Raw genomic sequence first — 21,342 nt, 5'->3', positions numbered from 1 at the left:
TTTCGTCCCAAACCCCCCTTGCCCTGCTCAAACAACCCAGCCATCCAATTCAACATGACACTCGCTAAAGTTGCAAAGTCCCAGAAGTAAACAACATGCACAATTACACAGCCGGTGAGCATGACTAGGTGATGGAAGGAGAGAGCGAGAAAGAGATATATTAAGAGAGAAAGAGGGAAAGGAAAAGAGGGTGATGAGCAGAGTCAGAGTGTTAAAAATAAAACAAAATAAATCCCTCGCCTCACTACATCCGCTCGCCATAAGGCTCTGAGCATTCATGCCACGCAGCTGTCCTTTACGGCTTAGACAGAACATTCTGTGATATATTATACTTCTGAAGATGCACTATTAGAAGCCTATTCATTGGGATACATAGTAGGCTGTCATCCCATAAGTTGCTGAAGTAATTAGCTAGGCTGGTGTTAAAACACCAAGCCGACGGCTGCAGAGGTATCTGTTCAGATAAATGACTAAATTCTTAGGTCTTGCTCTAGGGGGTTGCAGTTAAGCACCTTGTGACAAATGTATTTGTAAGAAAATGGCTAGATAATTACAAACTGATTGGATTGATTGAATGGTTGGTTGATTGGCTAATTGACTAATCGATTGATTGATGAGAGGAAGCCACTGTTCTGCAGACAAGAAGAAAAGCCAGTTCCGTACCTTACTAGAGCTGTAGTGTAGAGTGTCGTTGTAAGAGACTCCAGTCTCCACATTCTTGATCTTCATGAAGCGTGGGCATTTGGAGGGGCTGCCATTCATGAGAGCCTTGTTAGGGGAGATCCTCCCCTGTGCTGGAGACTGGAGGGATGAGACGGATGTTTAAGAGAATTAATACATTTTAGTCTGTAGAGTAGCGCATAATGCTTCTACTGAGATGGCCTTTGAACCCACCTCTGAAAGAGGGAAAAGGAGAGTGAGAGAGAGGCTGTGTTGACAATTCTGATCTTTTGCCACTAATTGGTCTTTTGAACAATCAGATCAGATCTTTGGCAATAAAATTGGCCACAAAAAATATATATATATTGGGCTGTGTGTAAACGCGGCCAGAGACCGATAGAGAAAGTCCCTACCACGGACTGCAAATGGGAGCTCCAACATAAGTCCACCAGCAGCATTCTTTTCTCAGCCGTCTGAATCCCAATTCTGATCTTTTTGCCATCAATTGGTCTATTGATCAATCAGATCAGATCTTTTGCCATTTTTTTTAAATGTATTTAACTAGGCAAGTTCATTAAGAACAACATTTTATTTACAATGACGGCCTACCCCGGCCAAACCCAGACAAAGCCTGGCAAATTGTGCGCCACCCTATGGGACTCCCAATTAAGGCCGGTTGTGATACAGCCTGGAATCGAACCAGGGTCTTTAGTGACGCCTCTAGCACTGAGATGCAGTGCTTTAGACCGCTGAGCCACTCGGGAGCCAAAAACTTCAGAATTGGGCACCTGTGTAAACGCAGACAGTGAGAGATAGGAGACACACAACCCCATCAGGTAGAAAGGTAATCAGCATCCTTAACACTAGCATGATTGACTGCTAATTGCCAGCTCCCTCAGCTTGTCTACTCTGATGTGGTTATTAAGTGATGATCGCTTGAATGAATGTCATTTACCACAAGTTTGATTGTTGTATTGAATTGATTTTAAAGTGCTCAGGTCTCTCCATGCGGCTGAACCTCAAATCAAAAGGAAATCAATCCCACAGCTTGTAATACCGCTCATCATCATCTCTCGAGAAGTTATTGCAAAACCACACGGTGAAGGCACCTCAAACAACGGGTGTAATTGTAGTGCTCGCTGAGGGGATGAAAGCAAAACGTCAATTGAGGCCCATTGAATTTTCAGAGAATAGGAGGGGAGACCCGTCTGAATTCATTTGATTCCTCAGAGAGAGAAGTGATTCTGTGCCCATACGAAATGCTCACCCACCCAGCCAGCGATAGGATGCATACAAACGTGTGCCATTGTCATCATCTCCAAGTTCCTCTATACAGAAAGCCTATTGTGCAGCTAGGCCGCAGAAAGAGAGCTTATTACCCCTGTAGTCAAACAGCCAGAGGAAGGCAGACGAGTACAATTACACTTTACATGTTAAGTAGGAGAGAGAACGAGAGAGAGAGAGAACACGTTCTTAAATGAACATTAAGAACATGAATCATGAATTGGGGGAATGAAGAAAAAAAATGGATCAGTTGACAGAGTTTGACTGGTTGAACTCTTGGATCTATGCAGTGACATTATGCAGAAGAGCACAGGATAAGAGAACTTCTGCCACGGTGCTACTTATGCTTATCCTGAGGTGCATCAAAGGAGAGCCAAGCGACATCTCCAGAACCCGGTGGCGGTATCGTGACAGAACATTCTGCCTCCTCTACTTATTAACCAGTCAATTATACAGTAGAAGCTTTAGCAGTGAGCTCAGCACAAGACACAACCAGAGTCCAGGACAGTCCTCCCCTAAGGTGAGAAATAATCATTCCAAGCCTATCGTCATGTCATCAAGCCCTTTCAGTCTTAATGAAATACGAATTTCAACTCTACAACCTTGTCATTTGGTAGTTCTGTAGCCTCCCGTCTCTCCTAGGATGGAGAATGACATATTGCACAGCAAGTGGATGTCCTGCTTCACCATCATACTATCAAGGAAATATGGAAAATGGCTGAGAGAATCAAAAGGTAATTTATAACAATCATACATTTATCTCAGACTTTTTACATGTTAGTCATACACCTCTACACTCTCCTATGAGTCAGACGTCATGGCAGACACACACCTACTGTAGGCCATCTGGAAACATAGCTCTGCATTTACCTACGATGGCGCCAGCACGCCTGGCTGAGACAGACACCCACCCATCTCCACTACACACACACACACACACACACACACACACACACACACACACACACACACACACACACACATCCCTCCAGACCTCAAAGACCTAAATGGAGGGGACCTCAAAATACCTAATTTGGAGAGGGCCAAATCAGAGGAGAAAGATGAATCAGCTCCCTCTGCAACCACAGCTGCACACATTCATTAGTTCCTTCGATCGTTTCTCTCCATCCGGCCTCATTCACTACGAGAGCAGGGGGCTCAAGCAGCCCAGCCTACGTCACAAGTGGGTGGATCATCATGGGACCATGTGCGGATTACGACGCAAACGTGCATGTGTAGACGCGCACGCACACACACACACACACACACACACACCACACAACCCAGACCCCTGGCTCTCTCTCTCTCTCCACTTACAACCAGACTCTCCATATGAGATATGTAAACTGGCTTTCATGCTCTGACAGCTATCAGCCGGAAGGATCGAATGCCCAGGTGATGAGATCTTGAGCCAAGAGGGGCTTTGCCTTGTTGTTATGATACACATTGACCCGCATTCACAGTCACACTCGCAGAAAGCTCTAAGAGTTCCAAGAACAAGGAACACGCAATGTATAGATTAGGGGGTTATAGAAGCATATGTCATGTGCGACTCTAGGGGATCGCCATAGGCTAGCATGCGCTTACACACACACATATGGGAGGATAGGCTTTCACAAGCGGGTTCACTCGAAAGGCATGTTAGTACACATTCATAAACATATTCACACACTTATAAAAAATGGTTCCAAAAGGGTTCTTCGGCTGTCCCCATAGGAGAACCCTTTGCGGTTCCATGAAGAATAGTCTGTGTAAAGAGCTCTACCTGGAAGCAAAATGGTTTTTCCAAAGGGTTCTCCTATGTGGACAGCCAAAGAACCCTTAGAAAAAAAGGTGTTAACTAGAACCTAAGAGTGCACACGCACACAAACATAGTTGAGTGTTTTTACCTCGTCCTTCTCAGAGTAAGGGTTGGTGAGCACCGTCTGCATGTTGTTGTCCTTCCTCCACAGGTCTTCACACACACTGTCCTTATCAGACGCCAGCTGGGGTGACATACCATTTCCCATACCAAGGTCCCTGCAAGGCACATACAGTTCCGTTAAAGGTAGGTGTGTGTGTGTGTGTGTGTGTGTGTGTGTGTGTGTTGCCATCTGGCCTTAAACCCACTATTACGTCTTCACTTTGAGAGACGAGATCAAAACATAGATGAAATGCTCCCTTGAACTAAATCAAAACACTGAGAACTTGCCAAACAATTGTGTAACATACAATAACTCATATACTACTAATAAAATGACAGTTGCTGTAGTGACAAACATATAGAAACAATAACCCTAACCAACTAAAAAACACTGAGAGAGAGAGAAAATAAAAAGCACTAAGAGAAACAATTCCACTAAAACAACATACAAATGAAGTATATCTAACTAAGATCTATGGGCAAGCAGAACTACATCTAACAGCTGGGTCTTTCCATGAAATGAGTCTCTTTCAATATGTTAAGTAGAAATTATGCACCAATATTGAATTGTAAAAGCCTGCTAAATGAAGTGCCACATGGAAAATGTATACTTTTTTTTTATGAATAAAGACTTGCTAAAGTGCAAAAATTATGCATTTTCATATGTACCTCTGACTTCTACAGTAGAAAGACTTTAACCCACTTAACCTGGAGAAATGTTTGGGTTTTCACCATCATTGTAAGGCCCTAGTTATTTTGGTTGCTTTGACATTCATTTCAGAAGATTATTTATTTCATTACAGATTCATTTCAGGCTAAAAACAAAAACCTGTCCCTCATTTTAAGGTCAACCCTGTTACATGGACTGAACTTTACATTTTTTTAATTGAACATCGAATAGTTAAATCAGTGTAAAAGTAGGCCAGCTGGTTCTTGTCTTTTTGGCCATTTCCTGGTGTTTTGTGGTGGAATATTTAGTGGATTACCCATAGATACAGACTAGAAATATTTGAACAATTCATTTAGATTTTTTGTGAAGCTTGCATTACACATAAGCTTCCATTCCCCTGCCGCAAGATCATTTATGGCTGATTTAAGAAGAAAAAAGTCAAACCTGTTACGGTCAATCCTGTTACTTTATTTGGCACTTAATATAGTAAAAAATAATAATAATAATAATAATAATAATAATAAATATATATATATATATATATATATATATATCTCGAGATGGGAAAACATGTTTATTATGTTGAACATGTGCTATTCATGACAGAGTGTTAAAATTAACAAATTACACTACCCAAATGGGACTCATTTCGTGGAACGACCCATCTATGGCCAAGCAGAGATTAGATAGACAATGGGTTTTTTCCATGCCTTTGTGTGCAGTGGAAACCCCATGAGACGTGAATAATCACAGCAGCTAACTCATCAGCGTGTGATTTGAGGTTTGCATTGCTTCACAACACCCACACATCTCCTCTCTCATGAGCGCATGTCCACGCTAATTGTAAATCTTCAGTCGCACGTCAGATCATCTCTCTCTCGCCCTAAAACACACACACACACACCACAGGGCGCCAAACCGTCGCTCCCTCACACTGCGCACAATTAATTCCTCCATTTGCTAAATAACCATATTCATCACCTCCACAATTCTGTAGACCTACTCAGAAACAAAAAAAACCACAAGAGTAGTTATTATACGTTGCATTCCGAAAGTAATCAGACCCCTTTTGTTACGTTACAGCCTTATTCAAAAATATATTACGTTATTTGTTTTTATCCAATCTACACACAATACCTCATAATGACAAAGTAAAAACCAGGTTGACATTTGTGCACATTTACTCAAAACAAAAAACAGAACTACCTTATTTACATAAGTATTCAGACCCTTTGCTATGAAACTCGAAATTGAGCTCGAGTAAATCATGTTTCCATTGATCATCCTTGAGATGTTTCTACAACTTGGTTGGAGTCCACCTGTGGTAAATTCAATTGATTGGACATGATTTGGAAAGGCACTCACACGTCTATATAAGGTCCCACAGTTGACAGTGCATGTCAGAGCAAAAACCAAGCCATTAGGTCGAAGGAGCTCAGAGACAGGACTGTGTTGAGGCACAGATCTGGGGAAGGGTACCAAAACATTTCTGAAGGCCCCCAAGAACACAGTGGCCTCAATCATTCTTAAATGGAAGAAGTTTGGAACCACCAAGACTCTTCCTAGAGCTGACCGCCCGGCCAGACTGAGCAATCGGGGGAGAAAAGCCTTGGTCAGGGAGGTGACCAAGACCCTGATGGTCACTCTGACAGAGCTCCAGAGTTCCTCTTTGGCGATGGGAGAACCTTCCAGAAGGACAACTATCTCTGCAACACTCCACCAATCAGGCCTTTTTAATAGAGTGGCTAGACGGAAGCCACTCCTCAGTAAAATTCACATGACAGCCAGCTTGGAGTTTGGGGATGTATTTCCGCGGCAGAGACTGGGAGACTAGTCAGGATCGAGGGAAAGATGAACGGAGCAAAGTACAGCAAGATCCTTGATGAAAACCTGTCCCAGAGCGCTCAGAACCTCAGACTGTGGCAACGGTTCACCTTCCAACAGGACAACGACCCTAAGCACACAGCCAAGACAACGCAGGAGTGGCTTCGGGACAAGTCTTTGAATATCCTTGAGAGGTCCAGCCAGAGCCCGGACTTGAACATCTCTGGAGAGACCTGAAAATTGCTGTGCAGCGACGCTCCCCATCCAACCTGACCGAGCTTGAGAGGATCTGCAGAGAGGAAATGAGAGAAACTCCCCAAATACAGGTGTACCAAGCTTGTAGTGTCATACCCAAGCAGATTTGAGGCTGTAGTCACTGCCAAAGGTGCTTTAACAAAGTACCGTGAAAAGGTCTGGGGAAAAAAATCTGGTTTTGCTTTGTCATTATGGGTACTGTGTGTAAATTGATGAGGAATTTAAAACAATTTAATCAATTTTAGAATAAGGCTGTAATGTAACAAAATGTGGAAAAAGTCAAGGGGTCTGAATACTTTCCGAATGCACTATGCATAGCTTGTCTTGACTCGGACTCCATTATATTGTAGTGGGTTTCAGGGCGCTATTTTAACAAACCTAGCGCAATGGCAAATTTTAGTGCTGGCGGTAGCGCTATACTTTAGGTCAAGGGTGTGTTAGAAATATTTTTGCAATTTTGATTGTGGTAATTATGAGCGCAGTAGAGCAAAAGGGCTGGCTTTTGATGAATAAATAAGTTTGAAGCTTGACCTCTCACTGGCCAATCAGAACATGCTCCACGGCACACACAAAATTCAAATTGTGTATTTACTTTTATGTATTGATTTTGTAATCAACTACAATTTCGAACGTTAGTCTGTTACTGCCTAGTTTGTTAAATAGGCTACAGACACAAAATAGCAAAATATAGGCCTATCCCATCTTTGCTAAATATGTTGAACATGTTTGCAGTAACTGAATGGCTTCAGTGTGGAAAAATATTGTTAAACAGAGCATTCACATTGATATAGGGCCTAGGCCTACTGTAAATTGTGTTATGGCTGAGCCATGGCTGCTCCCAAATATAAATGTTTTATAAACATACTAGAACCATCGTACAGACCACATTCACACTTCTCCAGAAATAGCAGACGGCCCTAAATTCCATTGCATGCATGGTGAATAACTTTGGTTTTTAATCAAATGTAATGAACCTGCCTTCGTTATAGCCTATAGGCATACGTCAAGGGTAGCCTACGGAGGGTTTTAGTTTTTAATCATATGAAACGAAAAACAAGCAATTGTTACATGAAAATAAGTTCTAAATATAAGGTCAACCTGTATCATCTTATCTCATGATGGGCATATGGACACATGTAGCATACATGGATTTTATTTAAAAAATGTACCAACCACGTTACCGCTATGACCTGCTTTTCGCTGGTCTTAAATCTCCCAATATGCACTGCATGAAATTCTCACTTTTGCGCTTGTTTTCAAGGACACATCAGATATTGCCACCCCTTCCACCTCAACGCAAGCAAGCTGATATTTGACAGGTAAATTGCAGAACCTGTCGAGGGAAACGCCAGAGCGTGCTGAATTTGCAAACTAATGTGTTTGTCACTAGCGCCGCCGTAGCGCCAGCAGAAAATAAAGGCCTCAGCGTGAAAACAGCGTTTGGTAAATAGCTGTAGTTAATATGCTGTTCTATTTCAGTTCAACAGCTATCAACTTATTAGCAAGATGATACTGCGCAAATAGTCAGTGATAACAGGGAAGGCCATCCCTGAGTCAATACCGCCATTTCATTTTCTATAATCCTTCACTTCTATTGGGTGCTCTTTGGAGAGCCTCTTTAGTGATTTGAGCTTCGCAGTATCTGAACGTCATCATAACCTTAACAAGGAAATCAGGTTAGCTAGCCAAATCTTTCCTGTCTCAAATGCCAACACGTTTTCAGTCTGCCCTTCAAAAATACAGGAGGCATTTAAAGCTAATTTGTGTTTAAGTACCATAGCTTATTTATCAACCACAATAGAATTTCCACAGTGCTTTGTTTTGAGGTAGACTTAAAGTGCATTTTACATCCATTTTCCAAAAAAGCTATGATTAATTTGAGGATGGGAACCAGCAGAGCACACATAGGGTGTTGACGCAGTGCTACTGATTGAGGTTCTGTATGTACCATGCTCTCTCAGATTTTGATTGGATACATGTACACAGGAGGTGTAAGATGTCAGTGTCTACAGTATAATCACTACTGCAGGCCTTTGAGTGGGTTACAGTCAACAATTGGAGCTCTCCAAAGAAAATAACCACAAGAATCAGATTGAAACCTTTTAATCCATCTGTCACTAACCAATTGTTCCCTGATGTGAAAAGAAACAAACACACTAGAAATGTAGAGATCTATAATTAGCCTGCAGTAGTATTCTCATTCTACCATCTAACCAACTGAATTATCACTGTGTTGTGGCGTTGTGATGTGTATGTATGGTCGGGGTCAATAGATCAGCTCACCGGTCCACCTGCACCTCAGCGTCCCTCCTCTCTACGGTCCTCTGTTCCTCTCTGTTGATCTCCCTCTTACTGTTCTTGATCAGCCGCAGCACCGGCTCTATCTCCTTCAGCATGTCGTTGTTCTCCTCCACACCGTTCAGCAGCAGCGCCCCGCGGCCCCCGTCTCTGAGCACGGGATCTTGGGCTGCGATCAGTGCCTGCACCCCTCCCCTCTGGAGCAGGGCCTCTCTGTGGAACGGGGTCACCGAGGGGGAGGACAGGTTCTCGATGGCCCTCAGCTGCTGTGGGTCCTTGCCTCCCTGCCCCGGGCTAAGGGGGCTTAACGGACAGCAGCGTTCGTAGGACTTGGAGGCGGGGAAGGTTGGCCTGGTGACCCTGACGGTCCTCTGATGTCCGTCCCCAGACAGGGTGGTCTCCAGGTGGGTGGTGAAGCCCTCTGGGCCCCTGAGGATGAGGACAGCGTGGCTCTCAGGGGACACATTCTTCAGGGTCTCCAGGGCCCGCTCATAGCTGAGGTCCACCAGGGGCTTGTTGTTGACTGCCAGTACTATGTCCCCCACCTGGACCAGGCCACACTCTTCGGCAGCCCCGCCCCGGATCAGGTCAGACACTATGACGGGTGGCTTGCAGACGCGCTGCTTGACAAGGAAGCCCAGCCCACCCACCTTTCTCTTGAAGAGACGCACCGAGATGATGTTGGGCTGCAGCTGGCACACTGTGGGCTCAGACTCCTGCATGATGTCTGGCGGTGTATTTGCACTCAGGGATCTGAAGCATACAGAAGAAGAATTAAGGGAGAGAAGTCAAGTTGTGTTAGTAAAAGAGGACATGGACTTCACTTCGTGATCTGTTTGATAGTGTGTTTAGAGATGCAAATGTGAGTCATCATAGAAACATGATATTACACTGAACATGACCGTCTTTGAGTCATTTCAGTTGTGGAGGTAATCCAGTATGTTACTGTCTTGGCCCGCGGGCACATACTGACTTCTTGTCAATCCCTTTAAAGCGCTGTCTGTCTAATTGAATGAAAACTGTAGCTATCAATGACTTGTAGCGGTGTTATTGAACTAATGATCTGATCCTGGATCAGTAGTGAACTTATACCTATTCGATTTCTCTCCCTCTGCTCTTCTGGATGTGTTGTAACATACACACAGTCTTTCAGTTTCTGATTGACTGTTAAGTTCTTAGCTGTAAGGTTGTTGTGTTTGAGCAGTGGAAGGTGCTTTAGACAGTGTCACAAAAATATCAAAACTTGGTAATGTAGGCTATAGTCGTGATCTGTTTGATATAATAACATCGATTTATTTTCTTATCTATTTAGAAATAGGGAGTAAGATAAAGGCTTCAATGCAAGATGACTCATCTTGTTTATATCGATACCCTCGTCAAACAGCAAAATCATACGTTTGTATGGCTATGCAACTCTGAGCTGAGTGAAAGACAGCAGACAACGTTGCACGGCGGATGGGCTGGGTCACAAACAACTTTCAAAACATAGTTAGCAGTGTTCAACACACTTCTATTATTATTAAATGCTTTTCAAAATGTTGCAATTGGCTACGTTTGTATGACTTCAATAACCCACACAATATGACCATGTCTATAGTTTCTTAATTTCATTTCAATGTTAGCAATCCAGCAGAATTCATAACATGGGCAACACTTGATTGTGGTGAGGTGACATGTCCTTGTGGGTGGTAAAGTATCAATAAAAAAAATTATAATGACAGCACCAAGGACAGCTCCCTATGGCATATAACCAATCCAGCACCATGGACGTTGCTCAGTATCCCTTAGTGTATTACAATTTCGTTCAGGGTTCTCTAGCTTCCCGTAACCATTTAAACGTTTAAATATTTTGACGATTATGTACTGTTTGTAACTATAACCAACGGTATCATACATTTTGTGTTAAATGTTTCTTGAAAATTACGATCACTTTCCCAAAAATGTAAGTTAGCTGTTCACACGCAGAAATGCCAGACATTGTCTATCTATCGCTTAGACAAAGTGAAAGAACCAGAAAGATCAGTGTTAGTCTATTGGAATTATTTGAAGTTTGGTTCTTTTCATTTTTTTTATATCCTGCCCATTGGGGAAACCAGAGAGCACTCAACTCGTTCGACTGCTCAGTTCATATGCCCCCGGACACAATGGCAACCCTTCATGGCAATCCCTGATCTTCCTACTTCTCCTCGATCACATTCCCAAATACAGGTGTGCCAAGCATGTAGCGTCATACCCAAGAAGACTCTATCGCTGTAATCACTGCCAAAGGTGCTTCAACAAAGTACTGAGTAAAGGGTCTGAATGCTTATGTAAATGTGATTTCAATTTATTTTTAATAAATAAGCAAGAATTTCAAAAAATCTGTTTTTGCCCTGTCATTATGGGGCATTGTGTGTAGATTGAGGGAAAAAAATATTTTATACATTTTACAATAAGGCTGCAACGTAACAAAATGTGGAAAAAGTCCAGGGGTCTGAATACTTCCCAAAGGCACTGTACATACCCTAGGCAGAGGTACTCAACCCTACGAGGTCCAGAGCCTGTTGGTTTTCAGTGCTCCCTGATAATTAACTGCACACACCTGGTGTCTCTGATTAGAGTGGCCATGCAACCTAACGTTTGTTAGTTTTATGCAGCAAGTGCATCTTCCTATTGCTCTAATTGCGAAACACACATCTGTTTTCTGATTTTAAAAAACAAAGCTTTGCATGTGTAGCAAAGCGGACCCTGGTTATCCAAGGGAGGTGATTGGTGGGAATGAGGAAGACCCATGGTTGTAGAATAATAGTACTTGATTTATTGTAGATGAAAAGTACTAGATGCAATAGAACTTGATTTATTGTAGACTTCAGCAAACATGAAGTGACTTGACAAACAGTTGTCCATAGCAGTAACATCCAGGATACAAAAATGACGGAAGACGGCGAGTCTAACCTCAGCCCCTCAATAGGGTTTCTACTGCAGGCAAGAGTAGGACTAAATGCTAAACAGCATAACTAGCAATTGCCCCTCTTTCAACTCTAAACAGAGCCCAACTCTCCCCCTCACTGGGACTAAAGAGTCTACCAGGACATCTAAAATCAACTGCAAGTACATAAAGGATGCAACAAACATTGTAAAATTGGGCTCAATCCTGAGTTGAGAGAAAAGGACAGCATATAGTTAAAATATATATATATATAAATATTGTAGCACCTAAACCACGCCCATAATGATTCACCAAGGAGAATGTACATTTAATTAGCCACATTTTATGTTGTTAATTAGACCAGGCAATCCTATGGAAAAACATGATTTAAGTAAAACACATTCATTACTTTAAATAACCATATTTAGTCCAGTACACTATAGTTTAAAAGACAGAGCTGCATTAAGTAGAACATGATTAGAAATAGTACTCAGAAACAAAGCTTGGGTGAGCTGCGTGCTAATTACCTAACTCACCACGCCTGGCTTCAACCTAAGCAATTAACTTGGTAGCAAACATTTAAGGTCAGGCACACCTAAAATGGAGGATAACTATGCATGGCAAGGGACTAGTGCACTTTATCCAAACCACACATGTATATAAACTCAGCAAAAAAAAGAAACGTCCCTTTTTCAGGACCCTGTCTTTCAAAGATAATTCGTAAAAATCCAAATAACTTGACATATCTTCAATGTAAAGGGTTTAAACACTGTTTCCCATGCTTGTTCAATGAACCATAAACAATTAATGAACACGCACCTGTCGTTAAGACACTAACAGCTTACAGACGGTAGGCAATTAAGGTCAGTTATGAAAACTTAGGACACTAATGAGGCCTTTCTACTGACTCTGAAAAACACCAAAAGAATGATGCCCAGGGTCCCTGCTCATCTGCTTGAATGTGCCTTAGGCATGCTGCAAGGAGGCATGAGGACTGCAGATGTGGCCTGGGCAATAAATTGCAATGTCTGTACTGTGAGACGTCTAAGACAGCGCTACAGGGAGACAGGACGGACAGCTGATCGCCCTCGCAGTGGCAGACCATGTGTAACAACACCTGCACAGGATCGGTACATCCGAACATCACACCTGCGGGACAGGAACGCACAATCCCTCCATCAGTGCTCAGACTGTCCGCAATAGGCTGAGAGAGGCTGGACTGAGGGCTTGTAGGCCTGTTGTAAGGCAGGTCCTCACCAGACATCACCGGCAACAACGAATAGCCCGGATCTCAATCCCATTGAGCATGTCTGGAACCTGTTGGATTGGAGGGTGAGGGCTAGGGCCATTCCCCCAGAAATGTCCGGGAACTTGCAGGTGCCTTGGTGGAAGAGTGGGGTAACATCTCACAGCAAGAACTGGCAAATCTGGTGCAGTCCATGAGGAGGAGATGCACTGCAGTACTTAATGCAGCTGGTGGCCACACCAGATACCGACTGTTACTTTTGATTTTGAACCCCCCCCCCCCTTTGTTCAGGGACATATTATTCAATTTCTGTTAGTCACATGTCTGTGGAACTTGTTCAGTTTATGTCTCAGTTGTTGAACCTTGTTATGTTCATACAAATATTTACACATGTTAAGTTTGCTGAAAATAAACGCAGTTGACAGTGAGAGGACGTTTCTTTTTTTGCTGAGTTTATAACTTTTTACAGATCAGTGACTGAAATAAGACTTGACTTTAGCTATATTTATTATATTATACAGAAGCAGGATTGGAAAACCTTCTTTACATGCAGCTTGAGGTTTAGGTCATGGTCAAGGTTTCTGGCCATAGGCTTTACATTAGTGGACAAATGACCAAGGTTATTTACAATCTGCGTTCTAGCAAGACGGGGGGGTCAATAAAACAACCTTTGATTTCTTATCATTGAGCTGGAGAAAATTGTCAGTCACCCAACATTTGATGTCAGCAAGACACTTGTGAAGGGTATTTACACAAGCTTGGTCTCTGGGTCTGATTGGTTAATAAAGCCGCGTGTCATCCGCATTGCAGTGAACTGAATGTTATGATTGCAGATGATGTCACCAAGGGAAGCATGACAGATAAAAAAAGGATGAGGCCCAGACTGACCCCTGAGAGACACCATAGTGAATAGGTGCTGGGGAACCTACTGAACCACCCATGCTCACTGAGAAACATCTGCCACAGATATGACCTGAGCCAGTCGAGGGCAATGCTGGAGATTCCCACTCACCTCTCCAGCCGGTCAACAAAGATGTTAAGATCAAGAGTATCAAATGCGGCACTGAGATCAAAATAACTAAAATAGAGCATTCACCGACAAACAGAAGATCATTACTGACTTTCAATAAAGCAGCGTTCTTGCTTTGAAGTGAGAGGAACCCAGACTGGAAGTTGTTCATACTCAAATAAGCAACCTATTGCTAGAAAAAAACATATTTTTGTAAAATCTTGGATAAAAAAAATAAAAAAAAGACATTTGGAGATAGGTATATAATTACTCAGTGAGGAGGGGTCTAGATTGGGATTTTTAAGGAGAGGTTGAATCACAGCAGTTAAAGTCAGGGAGCTATTTACAATAGAATTTTGGGGACAACTGTAGGCATAACCTCTGTTAGTCATCTCGAAGCGATCACTTCCAAGAGGCAGGGGGTCTTTATGGGAGCTACAGTATCAAGGAGAAACTCAAAGGATATTTCAGTAAAAGGAAGCAGTAGTCCTAGAGTAGTTGCCTCAAGTGCCCCCTGACCAGAAATGATGGTATGGTGCCGGCTACTGTTAATCTGGGATCTAATATTTTTGTACTTCTCTGTAAAGAATCGTAAAAACTGTTCGCAGAGGTCAGGGGATACAAGCATGTCCAGGCTGTATCACAACCGGCCGTGATTGGGAGTCCCATAGGGCGGGCCCAGCGTCATCCGGGTTTGGCCGGTGTAGGCCGTAATTGTAAATAAGAATTTGTTCTTAACTGACTTGACTAGTTAAAAAACGTTCAATTAAAATAAAAACAACAGGTTACGCTCAATTGTTGTAATCGGAATTTTCGAATTGTGGGAGTTCAGAGAACAGGGTGAGAAGTAGTCAGCTCTTGCATCTTTAAAGGGGCAATCTGCAGTTCGAACAATTAAAAAGAAGCACCCCACCACTAGTTTGGTAAAAAGCTGTGGGACGGGGCTGGAGAAATGTAACCACTCAAACTCAGGACTGAACATTCATGATATCACAATTATAGTGTTACCATGTTTTGAGGCTATACAGCCCTCAAACTGAATTCTGGAACCGAAAGCCAGATCCACTGCGTGTTCTTTCATGGTTGCTCTCTAAATCAGGGACTACATTAAACTAGGGACTGATTTAGAGGTGGGTGCAGGTAGAACAGAAGACCAGCAGGCTCCAGACCTAGTAGGGCAAGAGTTGAATACTCCTGCTATACAGTGTTTTTTGTTGTTACATGTACATTGTTTACAAACAAAGGAGAAAAACAAGCTTATATTTTTGGTGCTGATGTGGTACCCCTTTAACCGTAATTTCTCATCCTTCCATGTATGTTCAGATGTTCTAAATGCACTTTTTAAAAATAGCACAAGTGTGATCATTTTATCGAGGTGAGACTTTGGCAGACAGTTTATTATTGGATTTAACTGGTGCCACAGTCCAAAGTAAATATTGTCAAAGTAATGCGCTACCCACTATTTTTGGAAAACCATTAACCAATAAAAATCAACAGTAAGATTGAGCAGTAGTTACATTCGATTTGACAGTATATAATGTGTGAAACAGCAACGATAGTGATGCATAATCAACAGCACTAAACAGCCATAAAATGCGTAATTTTCTGTATGGTGCGTTATGTTTGAATAATTCAAGAAACTCACCTCTGAGAACAAGTTCACTTGCACAACGAACTGTTGCAAATACAAGTGACAGATGAACTCCTCTCGTGCGTACTCGTTGTCCTCGGAAACTGCACACACAGGTTGTTCGCTTCGCTCGAGCTCCTCAAGTCCCACTTGTGTGCGTTGTCTCGTTAGAGTTGCGGCATGCCTGTGCTTCTCTGCGCGCCAGGGTGCCGTATAAATATGGAGCATGAGAGACACTGTGACGAGCGCAGATTGGGTCGTGCGCGGGCATTTATACCCTGGACGTGTAGTTTCCACTTCTGTTATCACCAAACTACACTAGTCCCTTCTGAGTACACACGTCCCACCCATTGCAAATGTTATTGCCAATATTTGTATTTACCCACATGTTGTTTACTCCATTTTAAACTTCAAAACATGACTTGTGTGTAGGCAATATAAGGAGATTGCCTAATGGCACCAAAATACGCAATTCTGCCAATTGTGTAGCCCATACCCTTGATATCAATTCGTAAAATTATTTTAGACTACATTTGATTGCATGTGTCACACATTCATTTAAATGATTGATCAGGACTATAGGTTTACTGCGTTTAATAACTACTTTTAGCCAGTGGGACACTTGTATGCACATTGGTGCCTTCATGACAACTGGGCACTCAGAAAAAAACTAGGTCAAATCATGACGTCATGACTTGGAATTCTGAGTTGGGTGACATTTTCAAAAACGAGTTTTCCCAGTCAGAGCTCGTTTTTTTCGGAGTTCTCAGTTGTCTTGAATGCACTGAAGTTGGAATTCAGAGATATGCGAGTTCCCAGTTGTTTTGAATGTGGCAAATGTTCAAAATTCCTTGCACAGATAGGTGATGTCATTGCCAATGTCAAACACACACCACAACCCTGCTTTTTCCTTATGTGACATAAACTTAACCTTTATTTCCAACAATAGCCCACTGAAGGATCTCCTTGGAATAGGCAAAATAATGCCCTTAGCCATCAGTTCACATTGGAGTAGAGTAACTAAAGAAAAAGGCTATACTTACAAAAGTTGCTCTGGATAAGAGTATCTGATAAATTAATCAATTTAATCTGTTTGTATATAAACTGCTTTAGTTGGCTCTCCAATGATTTTGCCCTGTCCAATGTTGTTATCTGCCCAGGTAGAGGAGAGGCCATTTTGAACTCACAGATATAGCAACCAATTACAGAGGAAATCCTGTGTTTGAAAAGGTGACGTGAAGGTGCACGTCACGTTAGATAATGATACAGATATCACCAGTCATGGAGTTCCTTGACATTGAACTCCAATCATATTTTGTGAATGAGATATAGTTTTTTTATTCTCAGGCAGTAACTCTCCAGGAATACCCAGCTGTCACAGTGTTCAAGGATGTCAACCCTGGTGTTTAATGGTAAGAGACCAGGATTACATTTTAGTTCCTTTCCCTTCACCCAGAAGTGTCCACTCATTCACTCCCCCTCACAGTTAAAAGCATTGGGTTGGTGCAACCACAGCTAGAGACCGTCCTGTGTGGCTCAGTTGGTAAAGCATGGTGCTTGCAAAGCCAGGGTTGTGGGTTCAATTCCACAAGGGACTAGTATGAAAATGTTTGTACTCACTATGTAAGTCGCTTTGAATAAGAGCATCTTCTACATTACTCAAGTGTTAAGGTCACTGCTGTCCACACTGACTAGCAAAGCATATGGGACAAAGGATGCTGTATGCATTACTGCCTGCCAGTCAGCATTGGCCTTTTGATACAACTTGCTTCCCACTTCCTAGCTGTCAGATAAAAAAAATGTCACGACAGGCCTGATGGAAACAGCAGATTTGTCGGTAAACTTTCCGAATGTCGACAAAACAAAATATGCTAGACAAGGTGGGATCTTTTTGCGTCTGTCAAATTAATTACGCATTAATTATGTATGGCTCAGCAGTCTAAGGCACTGCATCGCAGTGCTTGAGGCGTCACTACAGACCCGGGTTTGATCTCAGGCTGTGTCAAAACCGGCAGTGACCGTAATCCCATAGGGCGGCGCACAATTGGCCCAGCATCGTCCTGGTTAGTGGAGGGTTTGGCCGGGGGGGCTTTACTTGGCTCATTGCGCTCTAGAGACTCCTTTTGGCAGGCCGTGCGCCTGCAGGCTGACTTCAGTCATCAGTTGAACAGTGTTTCCTCTGACACATTGCGTTGCGACTGGCTTCTGGGTTAAGGTATGTTGTGGTATGCTGTGTGGTCCTTCCACTACGACTCAGGAGAGAATGCAGTTTATTAGGCTACAGATGAAATGAGTTATGATGAACTTCACAAGGTGGTGAACGTGCACGCCACAGGAGGACGGGTTCATAGTAATGGCTGGAGCAGAATTAGTGGAATGGTGTCAAATACGTCAGACAAATACGTGTTTGATGCCATTCCATTTGCGTCGTTCCAGCCATTATTATGAGCCATCCTCCCCTCAGTAACCTCCCGTGGTGCGTGCAGTGATTGATGCTCCTTTCCAATAAATATTGAGGGATTTATTCTGGAGACATGATGATCGGTGCTTGGCTGCTTTTTGACAAATAACAATTATCTTTCTCTTTTGTCCATAAAAATTTCATGCCAGGGTTTCCCAAACTCGGTCCTCGGGACCCCAAGGGCTGCATGTTCAGTTTTTTCCCCTAGCACTACACAGCTGATTCAAATAATCAACCAATCATCAAGCTTTGATCATTTGAATCAGGTGTGTAGTGTTAGGGCAAAAACCAAAACATGCACTCCTTGTGATCCCGAGGACCGAGTTTGGGAAACCCTGATGTAGGCTATCCTACCCGAACTGTATCTGCGAGCTGTTGGCTAGAACGCATGTGCCAAGACCAGAGTAGGCACATTCACAATATACTGTAACCGTTTTTTGTTTGCTGACAAAACCATAATTAGAGTTGAAAAAGTGATGGAAACCCATTTAACTTGTATTCCTTATTTGGTACCTGGGAATTTAACTGTAAAAGGTATTTGTATGTGCACTACATCATCACGCACAGCTTTTAATCCGAAACAGGTCAATTTGATGGGAACACATCTCTGGTGGAAAAATGTTCATTATTGTTTTTATGCAGATTTTATAGTACTTGCATGAACATCTGTCACCAATTGGATGGAAACTTAGCTTATAAGTCTGGTACATTTCTGTGCTGCAGTGAAAGTCATAACACTCTCACACACAAACACACTGACACTCAAACACACACCCTGACACCACAGGAGGTTGGTGGCACCTTAATTGGGGAGGACGGCTCATAGTAATGGCTGGAACAGAATAAATGGAATAGTATCAAACTCCTTCCATTCACTCCATCCCAGCCATTATTATGAGTCGTCCTCCCCTCAGCAGCCTCCTGTGCCTGACACACTCAGCCTGCTTCCCCGGCCGTGTCATTATGTCAATCACTTCTTGCTTGAGTGGTACCATCTGCCCTCTAATAAAGCCACGCGTCGCGGATCACTGTGCAAAGCCCCTGCTTAGCCCCACCAGCCGCCCGGCTGCTGGGCCTCATATCACATCACTAGAGTTAAGACTCACCAACTCACCAGCCAAACTAAAATGACATCTGTTACTTTTTATACTCACCCTATTCACCCCTGCCACCCTCCTTTTTGGCAACCAAGCCATGGATGTTTTTGGAATATTGACAAGAGTGTTGACAGAGGGAGAGAATGTGAGAGAGAGAGATTGAGTGTGTGTGTGTAGAAAGTGTGTAATGATGACAAGGTGGTCATTTTTGGAGGAAGGGTTGAGTCACGTGATCCTCTCATGATGAAACATGATGACTTCATCCAGATTTACGCATTCCATGCATGGGTTATTGACATATATGATACCTAAACATACACTGAGTGTACAAAACAATAGGAACACCTGCTCTTTCCATGACCTAGACTGACCATGTGAATCCAGGTGAAAGTTATGATCCCTTACTGTCACGTGTTAAATCCACTACAATCAGTGAAGATGAAAGGGACGAGACAGGTTAAAGAAGGATTTTTAAGCCTTGAGACATGGATTGTGTATTTGTGGCATTCTGAGGGTGAATGAACAAGACAAAAGATTTAAGTGCCTTTGAATGGGGTATGATAGTAGGTGCCAGGCGCACCTGTTTGAGTGTGTCAATAACTTTTTTTTCCCGCTCAACAGTTTCCCGTGTGTATCAAGAATGGTACACCATCCAAAGGACATCTAGCCAACTTGATAGAACTGTTGGAAGCATTGGAGTCAACATGGGCCAGCATCCCTGTGGAATGCTTTTGGCACCTTGTAGAGTCCACACTCAACAAATTGAGGCTGTTCTGAGGACTAAAGGGGGTGCAACTCAATATTAGGAAGGCATGACACATACTTAGTTCCTTTCTCACTTCCTTGTTCTCACCATTTGACTCAATGTCAAACTATGTATAGAGCTCACTTAATTGGTCAGGTGTGATATCCATGGCATCGCTTGAAGTTTTTTCAATTTTTTGGTTACTATGGCAACTTTTTCATTATGTGTTTTTGGTGTAGGTATCTCTGTTGGATCTTTCTCGTTATTGCCAGTTACACCACAAGACATTGCTTTCTCACTGTGTTTTGATTGTATATGTCTTTTGATGGATGAATGCTATTATTGGCCGTGTCAGGTAATTGGATTCCATTGGATTGTGTTTACATTGGTTTGAGGTAGCTTTTGATTACTTGATCATCATCTTGCTTAAGAGAAGAAAGAATAACAACCCTGCAGACTTTTAGTATGTTAGAACTATAACCACAGAGTGCCTTGATGGGAAAAGTAAGCCCCACAATTCATCTTTATACATCTTTGGTTTTCTATCCCCCTTGTTTTCTCTGCCAGTCATAGACTACCCTTTTCAAAGAGCACCTTATACCAAGTCTCCATGGCCTTACATGGTTCCAAAAAAACGTCTCTGCGCATGTGTCTGCGAGCTCCATGTTGATTTTGTCTATCCCCACCAGATGCGTTCATGAAACGTAGGTTAAAATACCAAAACCAACTGTGAACCAACTATATTAATTAGGGGACAGGTCGAAACACACAAGAAAGATTCATGGACATTTAGATAGCTTGCTGTTGCTAGTTAATTTGTCCTTGGAGATAAACATTGGGTTGTTATTTTACCTGAAGTGCTTATGGTCCTTTTTTTAGCTGGATCTTATGTAGAATTTTGACCCATTTGGGTCATACAAAATTGTGTGTTCTCTACTCCGACAATTAATCCACAGATAAAAAGGGAAAATCTAGTCAGTTTTTAGTTTTCTTTGATTAATCTCTCCGCCTTCATCCTTCTTCTGTGAATTGTATATGGCAGTTAGCAACCAACTTTAAGGTGCATTAACGCCACCAACTGGACTGGAGTGTAGACCTTGTTCATCTTTCAATCACCCACGTTGGTATAGGTATATGCATGTAACAACCAATAAGTAGATGGGAGAGGCGGGACTTGCAGCGCATCAAGCGTCTAAAATAGAATCAAGTTCTATTTGAGCGCCTGGCTACACAGACACCCTCGAGCAGTTTGGATGAAATTATTGAATAACATGTACTTTAAAAAAAAAAATGGCAACGCTCACACACGCAACGCAGCCTGTTTGGTCAATATGTTATAGCTTTGAACGAAC

At 42.6% G+C, this 21,342-nt stretch overlaps 1 protein-coding gene across 3 annotated transcripts in view; it reads right to left on the bottom strand.

Moving 5' to 3' along the window:
- The window catches only part of nos1 (nitric oxide synthase 1 (neuronal)), a 64,620-nt gene extending 48,640 nt beyond the window's left edge, over positions 1-15,980 (bottom strand). For 2 of the 3 annotated variants that reach the window (XM_029716321.1, XM_029716322.1), the window contains exons 1-4: positions 15,703-15,980; positions 8,880-9,647; positions 3,834-3,963; positions 664-801 (exon numbers count right to left, since the gene is read on the bottom strand). In XM_029716321.1, coding sequence (XP_029572181.1) covers positions 664-801; positions 3,834-3,963; positions 8,880-9,616 — 1,005 coding nt within the window. In that variant the 5' untranslated portion in view covers positions 9,617-9,647; positions 15,703-15,980. The remainder of the gene's footprint in view (positions 1-663; positions 802-3,833; positions 3,964-8,879; positions 9,648-15,702) is intronic. The other variant, XM_029716323.1, reaches the window with a different exon arrangement.
- Between the last annotated feature and the right edge of the window lie 5,362 nt (positions 15,981-21,342).

Source organism: Salmo trutta, chromosome 27 (genome assembly GCF_901001165.1).
Source record: "Salmo trutta chromosome 27, fSalTru1.1, whole genome shotgun sequence".
Taxonomy (NCBI): Eukaryota; Metazoa; Chordata; class Actinopteri; order Salmoniformes; family Salmonidae; genus Salmo; species Salmo trutta.
Note: the sequence above shows the minus strand (reverse complement) of the source record. Positions and strands in the feature narration are given on the sequence as shown.